Source organism: Asterias amurensis, chromosome 6 (assembly GCF_032118995.1).
Source record: "Asterias amurensis chromosome 6, ASM3211899v1".
Classification (NCBI taxonomy): domain Eukaryota; kingdom Metazoa; phylum Echinodermata; class Asteroidea; order Forcipulatida; family Asteriidae; genus Asterias; species Asterias amurensis.
In genome coordinates, this window is record NC_092653.1 from 16,458,999 (window position 1) to 16,471,944 (window position 12,946).

Consider the following 12,946-nt stretch of genomic DNA (forward strand, 5'->3'; position numbering starts at 1 on the left):
TTTCTCGAAAACTACGTTACTTCAGAGGGAGCCGTTTCTCACAATGTTTTATACTATCAACAGCTCTTCATTACTTAAGTTTTTATGCTAAACATGAGTCCACTGTCTTTAAGATATTACACAATGAGGCTGCTAAATTGTAAAACAGCGACTGACGAACAAGTCCGGTTGTGAGTTTACTGGCCGAACATTAAAATCAGTGGCCTCAGGGTTGTAGTTGATCCAGTCATTCCAGTGTCAATTTCAAGCCTTGCAGAGCGTTATCAGATCACTGGGATTCTCTCTTGATTTGCGTCAGATTTGATCGAAAGGCCTTAAAATTACGTCCATCTGTATCATTTTAGGTTTTCACTTCCTTATGAGGGATTGAGTTTAGTTCTTCTTGAGTAGTTTTTTATTTTATGCCTCAAGTTTAATTAAAGTAAATCGGCATTAAGGGGGAAAAAGCATTTATACCTGCACCATTTTAGGTTTTCACTTCCTTATAAGGGATTGATTTGAATTCTTCTTAAATATTTTCAAATGTTTTGCATCAAGTTTGATAGAAAAAAAAACTTTATATCTGTATCATTTTAATTTTTCAGTTCCTGATGAGGGATTGATTTTAATTCTTCTTGAATATTTTTTAATTTTATGCCTCAAGTTTAATCAAATTAAATCAGCATTAAGGGGGAAAAAAGCCTTTATATCTGTATAATTTTAGGTTTTCACTTCCTTATAAGGGATTGATTTGAATTCTTCTTTAATATTTTCAAATGTTTTGCATCAAGTTTGATAGAAAGAAAACATTTATATCTGTATCATTTTAGTTTTTCAACTCCTGATGAGGGATTGATTTAAATTCTTCTTGAATATTTTTTTAATTTTATGCCTCAAGTTTAATCAAATTAAATCGGCATTAAGGGGGAAAAAAGCATTTATTTGTGTATCATTTTAGTTTGTTACTTCCATATAAGGGATTGATTTGAATTCTTCTTTAATATTTATTTAATGTTTTGCAATTTGATCAAATGAAATCAGCATTTGGGGGGGGGGGGGTACACCTAAAACTAAAACGCATTCAAGCAAAAAGCTCTATTGATTGGTATGGCCTTCCCAGACTTAGCCTCGCTATGTTTGAAAATGGTGAAGTCCCTTATGTATTTATTATTTTTTTTAGAGTTCAGCATGATTAAACATGAGATCACAGTTGAACGGAGTTTGAACCTTTTAATGGCAGTGGACACTATTGGTAATTACTCAAAATAGTTATTATCATAAAATCTTTCTTGGTGACAAGTAATGGGGAGAGGTTGGTGGTATAAAACATTGTGAGAAACGGCTCCCTCTGAAGTGCCAGAGTTTTCGAGAAAGAAGTAATTTTCCATGAATTTGATTTAGAGACCTCAGATTTAGAACTTGAAGTCTCAAAATCAACCATCTAATCGCACACAACTTTGTGTGACAAGGGTGTTTTTTTCTTTCATTATTATCTCGCAAATTCGATGACCGATTGAGTTCAAATTTTCACAGGTTTGTTCACTGCTATTAAACAACCTTCAATGATGAGAAACAACAATCAATGACATCAATTTAGAATACTTGAGTTAAGCCCGGTTCATACTTCCTGCAAATGCGAATGGGATGCAAATTTGTTGACGTCACAGCTCTGTTTTCCCTGGAATGTTACTGTTCATGTTTTCTTTCAGTTTTCCAAGAAATGAAAATATGTCATGCTTTCTAAGAAATGAAAACATATCAGATGAACTTACTTTCCAGAATGTTTGGCATAAATACCATATTTCATTCTTGTATTATTTGCAATGGGTCTTTATAACTGGTGTTAATACACCTTTATATAAAAACCTGGTTCTTAAAGATGCTATGTCAGATTTTTGGCCCCAAACATTAAAAAATAGATTTTTTTGAGTGAATGGTATTTCAAAGAGTATCACCCGCTCTAACGAAAAAATTTTTAACTTTTACTTTTAATGGTCAGGAACCATGAAAAAAAATTTCAAACGTTTCTTATAAAACACATAAGAATTGGTCACGTGATATATTGTTGGGATCCCGACAAAAACTAATGTTGAGCACTTCATTTCACTGCTACTAATAATTGGCAGACTTTTTCGAGCAATGGCTCAAATGAAAGCTTGTAACTTTCTCAACCCCATCAAAATACCTATTGAATTTTAAATCAAAACTTTTGGGTCAAATTGGCAAAAAATATGACATAGCATCTTTAACTTACATAAACTGCGAACTAGATTGTTTTAAAATATTTAAAACAAATTCTTATTGTACAGTCAGACACACAAGGGACTATCAGAATGTGTGCTCACAAATACGTGGAGGTCTATAACAGAGGCAACCTGCATTTAATTCAAGTCTCCACGGGTCTTGCACAAACACTTCATAAAACACAGTGCCCCAAAAAGCTGCTATTAAAGTGAGAAATCATCCTACAGCATTTTGGCACGAAAATCACATTTTTTTTTTTTTTATACCACAACAGAATGAAGACTGAAGTTCATCGTCCTTATTTTGTTTTGATTCACAGAATTTAACCTGGTATTTGCTGATGGGTAAAAAATAAAAAAATAAAAAGTAAAAAGATTTGGTTTCGCATTATGCAGCTGGCTAGAGGCGTCAATATAAAGCGCTATAGCAAATTCAGTGGCTGTGATGATGCTATTCTTTATCATATCAGGGGGATATGAGCAGCCGGCTCCAGGGCTGGATTAAGCTTGTCATGATGTCTGACATGACTGGCGTTTCTATGCCCCAATGAAAATACACATGATTATTTACAGTAATAAATAGTTGCTACGACTTTGAGGCAATTTAAAATATGATCATCGTTTTCCATGAAAATATGCAATGAGGCATCGAGATGGAATCATCTTTCCAGCACTTCCATAAAGTATAATAAAATTAGTTGCAAGTAAAACCCATCGTGCCTGCTGGCCTTTGCTAGTGATGTATATGATAGATTTGATCTGTGTATAGATGACATACTGTATGGATGGAGTTTACCATGGTCCGATCAGCTAAAAAGACAACAGTAATTGAGTCGTAGCATTAATAAGATCACTAATTGAAGAAAGTCGTTAAACGATTAGTTTTAACTTGCTTTAGAGTTGATGTGGGCTACATCATCGTGTGAAAGGAACCCTTGTTTATTGACGATGTCCTAGGTGAAAATGCCCATACAGCGCATGCTATTGTGGGTGCTATCTTGTGCAACTAAGGTGATAAGGATTACCAATTCGTCATATAACTCTCATGTCGCACAAGGGTTGTTAGTTTTTTAACTTTACAGTGGGAAAGCTCACAAAATCAGTCACGCACGGTGATAACAAATAAACAATCCACGCACGTAAATTTTGTAGCAAGGGACCCTGGCTACAATTTGCCTGTGTGAAAAGGGCTTAAGAAGTCACTTTTATTATTAAAGTAATTTCAAAGCAGTTTCAAAGAGCCCACTTTAGTTATTGAAGAGAGAAGGGGGTTCGCCCCGGTGATCCTGGTTTGACTGCCTGCATATTGGGCCACAGCTCCTTGTAAACCATTACATGATGCTTTAAAGGAATAGGTCTCTTACTTCAAATCGTAGCTCCAGAAAAAAATACTGTGCCCTTTGATCGCCCCTATAGGGGTGTGATAAAGCGCTATGTAAGAACCGAGTATTATAAATAATAATAATAATAACAATAGCATTTCTATAGTGCCTAACATCTCCAAAAGAAAGTCTCTAAGCGCTCAATAATAATATGAATTACCAGATGATGTCACAATGACGCTGGTTACTAGAAGTCAGTAGTCTGTTGTTTTGATGGGAAAATGTCAATCCAAGATTAAAGCCAGCAAATTGATAATTTGTGTACAAAACAGTGTTGAAAACAAAATGCATTTTAGCTGTGAGTATAAAAGAAGAAGCTAGTCTATCACCGTGAAAGGTATTTTGACATTATGTCTGGTCCAAGTCCAATGTGGTAATTCAATCAGCTGTTAAAGGCACTAGATATTATTGGTAATTGCTCAAATTAATTGTTAGCATAAAATCTTATTGTTAGCGATCAATGAAGAGATGCTGAAAGTATACAACATTGTGAGAAACGGCTCCCTCTGAAGTAATGTTGTTTCCGAGAAAGAAATTATTTTTCACTAAAATATTTGAATTCGATTTTGAGAATTTGGAATTTGATTTTGAGGTTTCAAATTCAAGCGTTTGAATGCACATAACTTCCATGTGACAAGCGTGTTTTTTCTTCCATTATTATCTCGCAACTTAGACACCCAATTGAGTTCAAATTTTCACAGGTTTGTTATTTTGTGCATATGTTGAGATACACCAAGTGAGAAGACTGGTCTTTGACAATTACCAAAGGTGTACAGTGACTTTAAAAGTAAATTGTTATACCTCGGTATTAACAAACTGTGAACTTTGATTGGTCGAGAACACACAGCAGGGTGGATACATGCGCATTACAAGTCTTATTATTATATTATATTATAATCACGCGACGTACCCTGGCTGCACAGCGTGGCGGGTGACACAAGTTAACCGCTGTACATCACCTTGATCGTTCACACTGTTGGTCGAATTCCAGCGCTTAGTGCAAATTGGCCGCGGGTTCAAGGGAAGTAAAGAACTGTTTCTTATTTGAACAACTAGGCGTCTGCTTATAAATGCATACTCGTCAAAAATAATATTTGAAGTTGACAACAAAACTTTGAGAAGAGGAATAATCAATATAGAAAGGTTTGCGGTAACACCATGTAATGACTATCTCTAATGAGTTGGGGTGGTTCTGAAAAGAACCATTGGTTTCAACTCGACGTTTCGATCAGTATGCTCTGATCGTCTTCTGGAGGAATAATCAATTTATCAAGGTATAACAAAACAATTGTTGCACGCTGTAATTGGGGTCCATGGGTTTTGTACACCCTCGGGGGAAAATGGCACCCTCGTCTTCGCCTCGGTGCAATTTTTCCCCTCGGATGTACACAATGCCATGGACCCTGTCACAACCTGCAACAATTGTAAAAAACAGTAGTGCTTACTTGATCCAGTCTTCTGGTACCTTCATAGGATGAGTCATCATGTTGGATTCTTGTTGCATTGCCCACAGGATGGACACCATCGCTAGCGTCACAATCCCACAGTCAGAAATAATACCTGCACAAATTATACAAAAATAACAATGAATAATAATACTAACAACTAGTTCTTATTTAGCACATTTCACCATAAGGTCTCAGTGCGCACGACATTAGTGCCCTGGTCATTGGGCCAATAACACTCATTTAATCTTTCTCAGCTCCCTGGGGAGTATACAGCCCTGAGCTGCCATATGGCGCTAGTCGGCTTTTTCATACACAATATCAACCTCTACCCTCACATGTACCCATTTATACCCCTGGGTGAAGAGAAGCAATTAAAGTAAAACATCTTGCTGAAGGACACACGTACAGGTAACGGGATTCGAACCCACAAACCAACGTGACTTAACCACCAGAATTTTAAATCAATGGCCTGAGGACCATGAGGGTCTACAAAACCACAAAAACACAACAAAAAAGGGATGAGAAACTTAACCATGCAATTTTAACAAAGTATAGTTTGTACAATGCAAGAAAATTATTCAAATCAATCAGAAAGCATGTAACTTTGCCTTGTGGTTTTTATCTTGATATTTAAAATAAAAAAGTTGCATCCGCATTAAGTGATCTTCTTATGAATTAAAACTGAACTGAACATTCTAGTTGGTAAGACACTGCTCTAGAATTGCGAAGGTCGTGGGTTTGAATCCCACCCGAGTAATATGCATGTGAATTTTTTTTTCACAGAACTTGGGTAAGTACTGAAATTACAGTGCTAACACACATCGGAGTATATGGGCAAAAACCAAAATGAATATTCTTTATCCCCGAAGCAAATTTAACAATTATTGAACTTACATTGTGTTTTTTTTGTAACAAAGAGTTTTTTTCATGTTCAATTTTTTTTACCCCTATTTTAAAGTTTAGAGTCTTATTACTAGAAGGGAAGGCCACTTTTCTTGACTGTCGAGATGATCAGTTTCTTTGGGCTACCCTGAATGTCTGTGGGAAAAATCATACAGTGGTAGGCCTAAACATTGGTAATAAAATCCATGACAAGTTAGGATATGAAACTTTGCATGGTGGAAATACGATATACATAAAGGTTTGCGGTACACCATGTAATGATAATCTATAAAATACATGACATCAAACCTGGGGGTTCTGGTCTACTAGGCCTACATACATGTAGGTGTGTATTTAATAGATCGTAACAAGTAGTGAATAAATTGGGCTTTGTGTGTTCCAACACATGGTGGCAGCAGAGCATATTTGGGGTAAAGTATAACAAGGGTGCAAATTAACTCCCATAGCATAAAGTGCATATATATTCATAAATACACAACAAATGCTTAGAAGTCTCACTGCTTTTTACAGTAAAAGGAAAGTTATTCATTGACTCTTGAACTTAAGTCCTCTGCTCAATTTAATATGGGGAGTCCCAGTGCCCATCAAGTCCAAATAAACCACCCCATAAACGAGTGTAATTTTCAAAACATCCGAGTGTCAATCATAAAAAATGTCTCTACAACTTCGAGCAAATAGGACCATTTATTTCAAGTCAACAACCCCAAGGTAAGAATTGGGCATTTTTTTCTTGTCCATTGTATCCATTTTTTGGAGTCTCAAATCTGTCTGGAAAATAATATTTTGAGGGTCTACAAAAAGATTAATGAGGACGACGCTCTGCTTACTCCCTATTTAGTGGGGTTTACTTAGAGAAACAACCTGTGAATTCACAGATTAGAGCCATTATGCACGTTCGGAACAGAAGAAAAAAAAGAAAAAAAAAAGTTCACAGATTTACAAATCACTTAAAGGGTTTACAGAAGGTAATGGTAAAAGACTTCTCTTGAAATATTATTCCATGAAATGCTTTACTTTTTGAGAAAACGTTAAAACATATCAACTCTCGACAACGAGAATTACGGATTTATGGTAAACACATGCCATGACACGGCGAAACGCGCGAAAACAGGGATGGGTTTTTCCCGTTATTTTCTCCCGACTCCGATGACCGATTGAGCCTAAATTTTCACAGGTTTGTTATTTTATATATAAGTTGTGATACACAAAATGTGGGCCTTGGACAATACTGTTTACCGAAAGTGTCCACTGGCTTTAATTGTCGAAGTCTCCTTCCAGGTACAAGATTCAACAACTGGATGTTTTCCAGCTCTGTTTACTCCCTATTTAGTGGGGTGCAACCACAAGAATTCACAGGTCAACATCTCTTATATCGTTGCGGTACTCGCTGCCAAAACATAGGATTCGAACTGCCTCTAGCTCCTGGGCAACCTCGGTAGTCTAGTTGGTAAGACACTGCTCTGGAATTGCAAGGGTCATGGGTTTGAATCCCAACCGAGTAGCATGCTTGTGATATTTTATCACAGTACTCGGGAAAGTACTGAGTATACAGTGCAAACTAATCAGTGTATGGGTAAAAACCACAGACATAAACAACCTATAGACGAACAGCACCTATGGAAATCAACGTCTGGATAGTGTAATTTGAACAGCACCCGACTATACCCAAACCATGGGCAAAATCTGTGAAAACGCAAGCGAAAACACATGTAAAGCAATGGGCGAGTGAAGAGATGACGTCAGAAAATGTGTGTTTTTAGGGTAAACAAATCACCAAAGTCTAAGAAACAATGTGAAATCATTAGCTAGATACCTTTTCTGCCGTTAGTTGTTTGCTGTTTCTCCTCCTCTTTCTGAACTTTCTCCAAAACGATGAAAGTAGAAGGATTTTATGAAAAATATGTAAGTTCGTCACACACTTTCCGGCCAAAAGCTGCGTTGGTGCGTATTTTGCGCTGTCACTAATGACGCGTACCCCATAGACTTACGTGCTACTGATATGCAATTGTTTGGTGTGCATTCGACGCGAGCGTACGCAACACGGATGGCCAAAGTATGAACTTGTGTTTCAAAGTGAGTTTAGACTGGATTTCCTCGGAAAAAAATTTGTAAACATGACATTTTAACAGTTCAACCTCAACGCCCAACATTTGCAAACAGTCATATAATGGATTATTTATGAAGTGTTGTCTCACATGTTAAGGTTAAACAAAATCAAATACAAGTTACCTTCATCCTTCATTAAGGTTAGAACCAACAACAGCACTGCAACAATAATCAATGCACCAAGTACCCTGTAGCAATTAAAATAACACATAAATATCATAAAGTGTAAACAATCTTACCACAAAAATAACAACAGGTGTTGACAAAAGGGGAATCGTTCTTTGTCTCGAGTAAAGACCAGAAACAACAACAGTAAAGGTTCTTATAACACACCTCTTGCTTGTTCTGTATTCTGGTTGGCTGAAACACTGTCATGTGGGATAAACTAATATAGTCTAGTGATCAAGCCCGCGTGTTTTGTGGGAACTAGTTCCCGAGCGGGCACTAGTCTTTGAGAATAGTGCCCAATTACAGCGCCCTCTCTTGACTTGAACCGTAAACAGCAACTACAAAACTTCCTTTCTTTTCTAGATTTCTGTTCTTGTTTCACATTTAAGACCGAGCTGTGTTATAAAACATATATTGACTGGCATAATTCGATACCTCGGGCCTGTGCGTCACCAGAAAAGGGGCCTATTTCCCTCGGCCCTTCTGGTCACTCAAAGTCCCTCCGGGAATAAACGTACACTAGTTACCTCATTGCACGTTGTTCTTTTTATCCCCAAAATGTGATGAGAAGGTATTATGTTCTTAATAGATGTTTTGTGAAACTCCTCTACACTTTTCTTTTTTGTCTTTGTTTTAAGAGAGCAAATTAAACTTGATCGTTCCCCCTCTCCCTAATTGTTTTCATGTACGTTTTTTCTCTTCCAAAATTTGATGTCTTCCTATTTGTGAAACAACATGCTTCCGAGCAACAGTGATTGGTTTACTTTTGCTGTCCCTGGAGTAAAACAACATTACAAAAATTAAGGGGTTGGGGGTCTGAACAATCTTGAGCCTAACTGGTCTCTGAACTTGGCGTCTCTGACCTTGCCTTTATCCGATACAATTGATCTGCAAGGTTTAACACAATTTCAGTACAATGTTGCACAAATTTATACAAATAATGAATGTTTATGAGTGCAATGGTGCAAAAAGTTAGTTGGAAGATGGAATGTTCTATTCAACGAGGGGGAGCCCAGTTGAATGGAACATTCCATATTTCAACAAATGAAAAAAAATTGCACTATTGCACGAATGAAAAACATTCATTTTTTGTTTTCTATACCATCCAAGTAGATCAGTACACTGCCACATTCACACATGCACGCAGTGATGTTTTACGCATCGTGCAATGGTACTTATCGGATAGCACGAACAATGCACAGAGAATGCACGGTGATTGACGTAGCGTGCAATAGTACTTTTATTTGTTATCACGTGATGGACAATCCTCCAATCAAATGGCAAGGATCTGCTTGGGCGTTATATAAAACTTACCATTTAACAGCTGGGGATCCAATATTAAGAAGGATGTAACCAAGGATGAGTGTCAGCGTGTAGCAAATTCCAGCAGCACCAATGATTAAAGACTAGACAAACAAATGAGAAATAAAAAATGAAATAAACTCCAGACACTATTGGTTATTAGGCTACAGCTACGGCTAGATCAGCACGTCTGTCAGTGTTGAAGAATAGCAGACGCGCGCACCCTAGCCGTAGCTGTAGCCGAAGTCGCCAATTCGGACACGGCCTTACTCTAATAAAAACTTACTTGGCAACGAGCAATGGAGAGCTGTTGATAGTATAAATATTGTGAGTAACGGCTCCCTCTGAAATAACTTAGCTTTGGAGAAAGAGGTAATTTCTCACTCTTAAAGGAACACGTTGCCTTGGATCGGTCGAGTTGGTCTTTGAAAAGCGTTTGTAACCGTTTTTTATAAAATGCATATGGGTAGAAAGATGTTGTAAAAGTAGAATACAATGATCCACACAAACATGCCTCGAAATTGCGTGGTTTTCCTTTTACCTTGTCGACTAACACGTCGGCCATTTATGGGGGTCAAAATTTTGACTCCCATAAATGGCCGACCATGTTAGTTCGCACAGTAGAAGGAAAACCACGCAATTTCGAGGCAAACTTGTGTGGATCATTGTATTCTACTTTTAAAACATCTTTCCAACCATATGCATTTTATAAAAAACGGTTACAAACGCTTTTGTTTTGACCAACTCGTCCGATCCAAGGCAACGTGTTCCTTTAAGTAAGAAAACACCTCAGCTGAAGCATTTTATTGTGCATCTGAAAGCATAAAGTAATGCATGTACATGTAGGGTAGGTTGTCTTTTATTATTCTCTTGCAACTTCAAAGAATAATTAAGTTGAAGTGTTCACAGATTTGTTATTTTTTGCATGTTTGAGTACACCAAATGAAAATACTGGTCATTGACAAATTACCAACTGTGTCCAGTGCCTTCAATGTCACTGCCCACTTGCTTTACTGCGAAAATATAGAATTGAAAATGTCTCACGCTACCAGGCAATCTCGGTGGTCTAGTTAGTAAGACACTGCTCTAGAATGCAAAGTTTGAGGGTTGGAATCCCACCTTGGTAATATGCCTGTGATTTTGTTCTCACAAAGCGCGGGATAGTACTGAGTGTACAGTGTTAAAAATAACACACATCAGTGTTATTACTATTTCCAACTATTAAATTAATAAATATCTGTTGGAATAAAGACCCCTTGCATAACGCGAAAGGCTACACTGACGCGCACGTTTTCACGCACAAAGAACAGCTATCGTCCAATCATTTGCCTACTTTGAAAGTGGGTGCTTTTTGACCCCAGTGTGGGTGCTTTTTGACCCCAGTGTGGGTGCTTTTTGACCCCAGTGTGGGTGCTTTTTGACCCCAGTGTGGGTGCTTTTTGACCCCAGTGTGGGTGCTTTTTGACCCCAGTGTGGGTGCTTTTTGACCCCAGTGTGGGTGCTTTTTGACCCCAGTATAGGTGCTTTTTGACCCCAGTGTGGGTGCTTTTTGACCCCAGTGTGGGTGCTTTTTGACCCCAGTGTTGGTGCTTTTTGAGCGCGTGACGCCACATGCAAGGGGTCTATTGATTAATTTAGTCATCACCTTCATGAGGATTGGTTGTTCTTCAATCTGCTCCGCTATTCGACTACTTGTCCTGACTGACACTCTGACAACCTCCACTGCCTCTATGGTCAGGAAGACAGGCTCAGACAGCCAAATGAATTTATCATAGACCCAGAGGAAGAAGTATGGCACCACGGTGATGGGTAAGGCTAGGAGGACTCCAAATAACGCTGTCTGGAAGAAGGGTATTACCATCACCTGTATGGGAAAATATAAACACGAGAGTAGGCAATCATTTATTTACAGGGCTCAATTTTTTTATTTCTTGATTTGTTTATATATTTTTTTTTAATGTATTTTTATGTATATGTTATATATATATATTATTATTATTATTATTTTTTTTTTTTTTGGGGGGGGGAATCAACAAGACCACTTTACAAGACTATGAGAAAAAACGTCTTGCATTTTATTTCTAATTGGCCTTTGTTCAATATATTAAGGTGAAGGACACCAATTAACGCAAGAGACACAAGGGTAGACAGTCAATTACACACTTCTACACCACAGGACTTTAGTGCTCAAAAGTTCACGAGATCAGAGTTGTTTTGACAAGACCAGAATAAAAATGAAAGACAACCTCCCTGACAAAGTTAAACTTGCATTAAAAGAGTCCCCGGTCTACTATAGCCAACTAAAGAGTATGCAGATAATCCCTTCAAATCCACTGGCTTTGAACTTTGCTCTTAAAAAGGGCGCGGCAGTTTCCCTATGGTACGGGGCACCTTTATGACGACCCCAACCAAAGCCCAACCGAGTCAACAAGTCGGTTACCGGTTGGTCTGAACAGCATCTTCACCGCGCCTCAACCGATCCACGAAAACGCTCAACTGATGACCAATGTTTGTGGTTGGGGTCGTCACAATGCACTCCTGCTGTGATAGAACCTAAACCTTTCTTATTTTTTCTAGTAGCAGAAACCTAAGTTTAAATATTTATGTCAGATTTAAAATACCAACAATTACAAAAGACCCTTTTTGTGAATAGGCATGGTGCAACCGGGTATCTAGTTCTAGTTGCGATAACGCAACCCTTCTCCCGACGGCCGCCAGGAGGAGGGTTACGTTATCGCAACTACCGTGTATCCTACAGCAGGTTGGCCGTGTTAGTTGGCCGTAACCTTCTGCTGGAGTGCTGGTCTCAGGCCATTGGGAGGATGGAGGGTTACAGTTATCGTAACAAAGCCATAGGATATGTAGTTCTACTATAGACTAAAAGTAAAAAATACCACGGTAGTAAACACAGTCTTGACAGTTTAATTTTAAAATAAAAGCAAATAAATATATATATATTTTTAATTATATACAATTATTTATTGTAATTTTACAATTTTAAAGCTTAATATTTCGGTAATTAATATGTTTAGCGTGCACTGTTTGCAATTCATTGATCGAAAACTCCCGAACAAACATAAAACCGGGATTTTTGTGGAAGTTTGTGAAACCATACCCACCAGTACGGTTGGTACAGCAGCTCCAATCATCGTGTGTAAAACCATCATCAACGACAGGCGAAGCACAACTTCGGGTCCGCAAAACGACCCAAAAAGCGGCATTGTTATCAGCCATGTTAATGGCAACACCGAAAAACAATCTACCCAGCACATAGTGACTAAAAATGTGCTTAGTTTGTTGAAAGAATGTGTGAGTTTTTCCTCAAACTGGTTGAAATTAGTACTGTAGCAATGGCAGACGACATTTTTTGAGTTGCGCTACATGTTTTCCTTCCCAGCATGCAGTTCAAAAAACA

General features: G+C 37.9%; 1 protein-coding gene across 1 annotated transcript in view; it reads right to left on the minus strand.

Annotated features, from left to right (window-relative positions):
- LOC139939147 (uncharacterized) overlaps positions 1 to 12,940 on the minus strand; it is a 54,349-nt gene extending 41,409 nt beyond the window's left edge. The window contains exons 1-5 of the mRNA XM_071934906.1: positions 12,651 to 12,940; positions 11,177 to 11,395; positions 9,544 to 9,635; positions 8,185 to 8,249; positions 5,050 to 5,164 (exon numbers count right to left, since the gene is read on the minus strand). Of these exons, the coding sequence (XP_071791007.1) occupies positions 5,050 to 5,164; positions 8,185 to 8,249; positions 9,544 to 9,635; positions 11,177 to 11,395; positions 12,651 to 12,803 (644 nt within the window). The 5' untranslated portion in view covers positions 12,804 to 12,940. The remainder of the gene's footprint in view (positions 1 to 5,049; positions 5,165 to 8,184; positions 8,250 to 9,543; positions 9,636 to 11,176; positions 11,396 to 12,650) is intronic.
- Between the last annotated feature and the right edge of the window lie 6 nt (positions 12,941 to 12,946).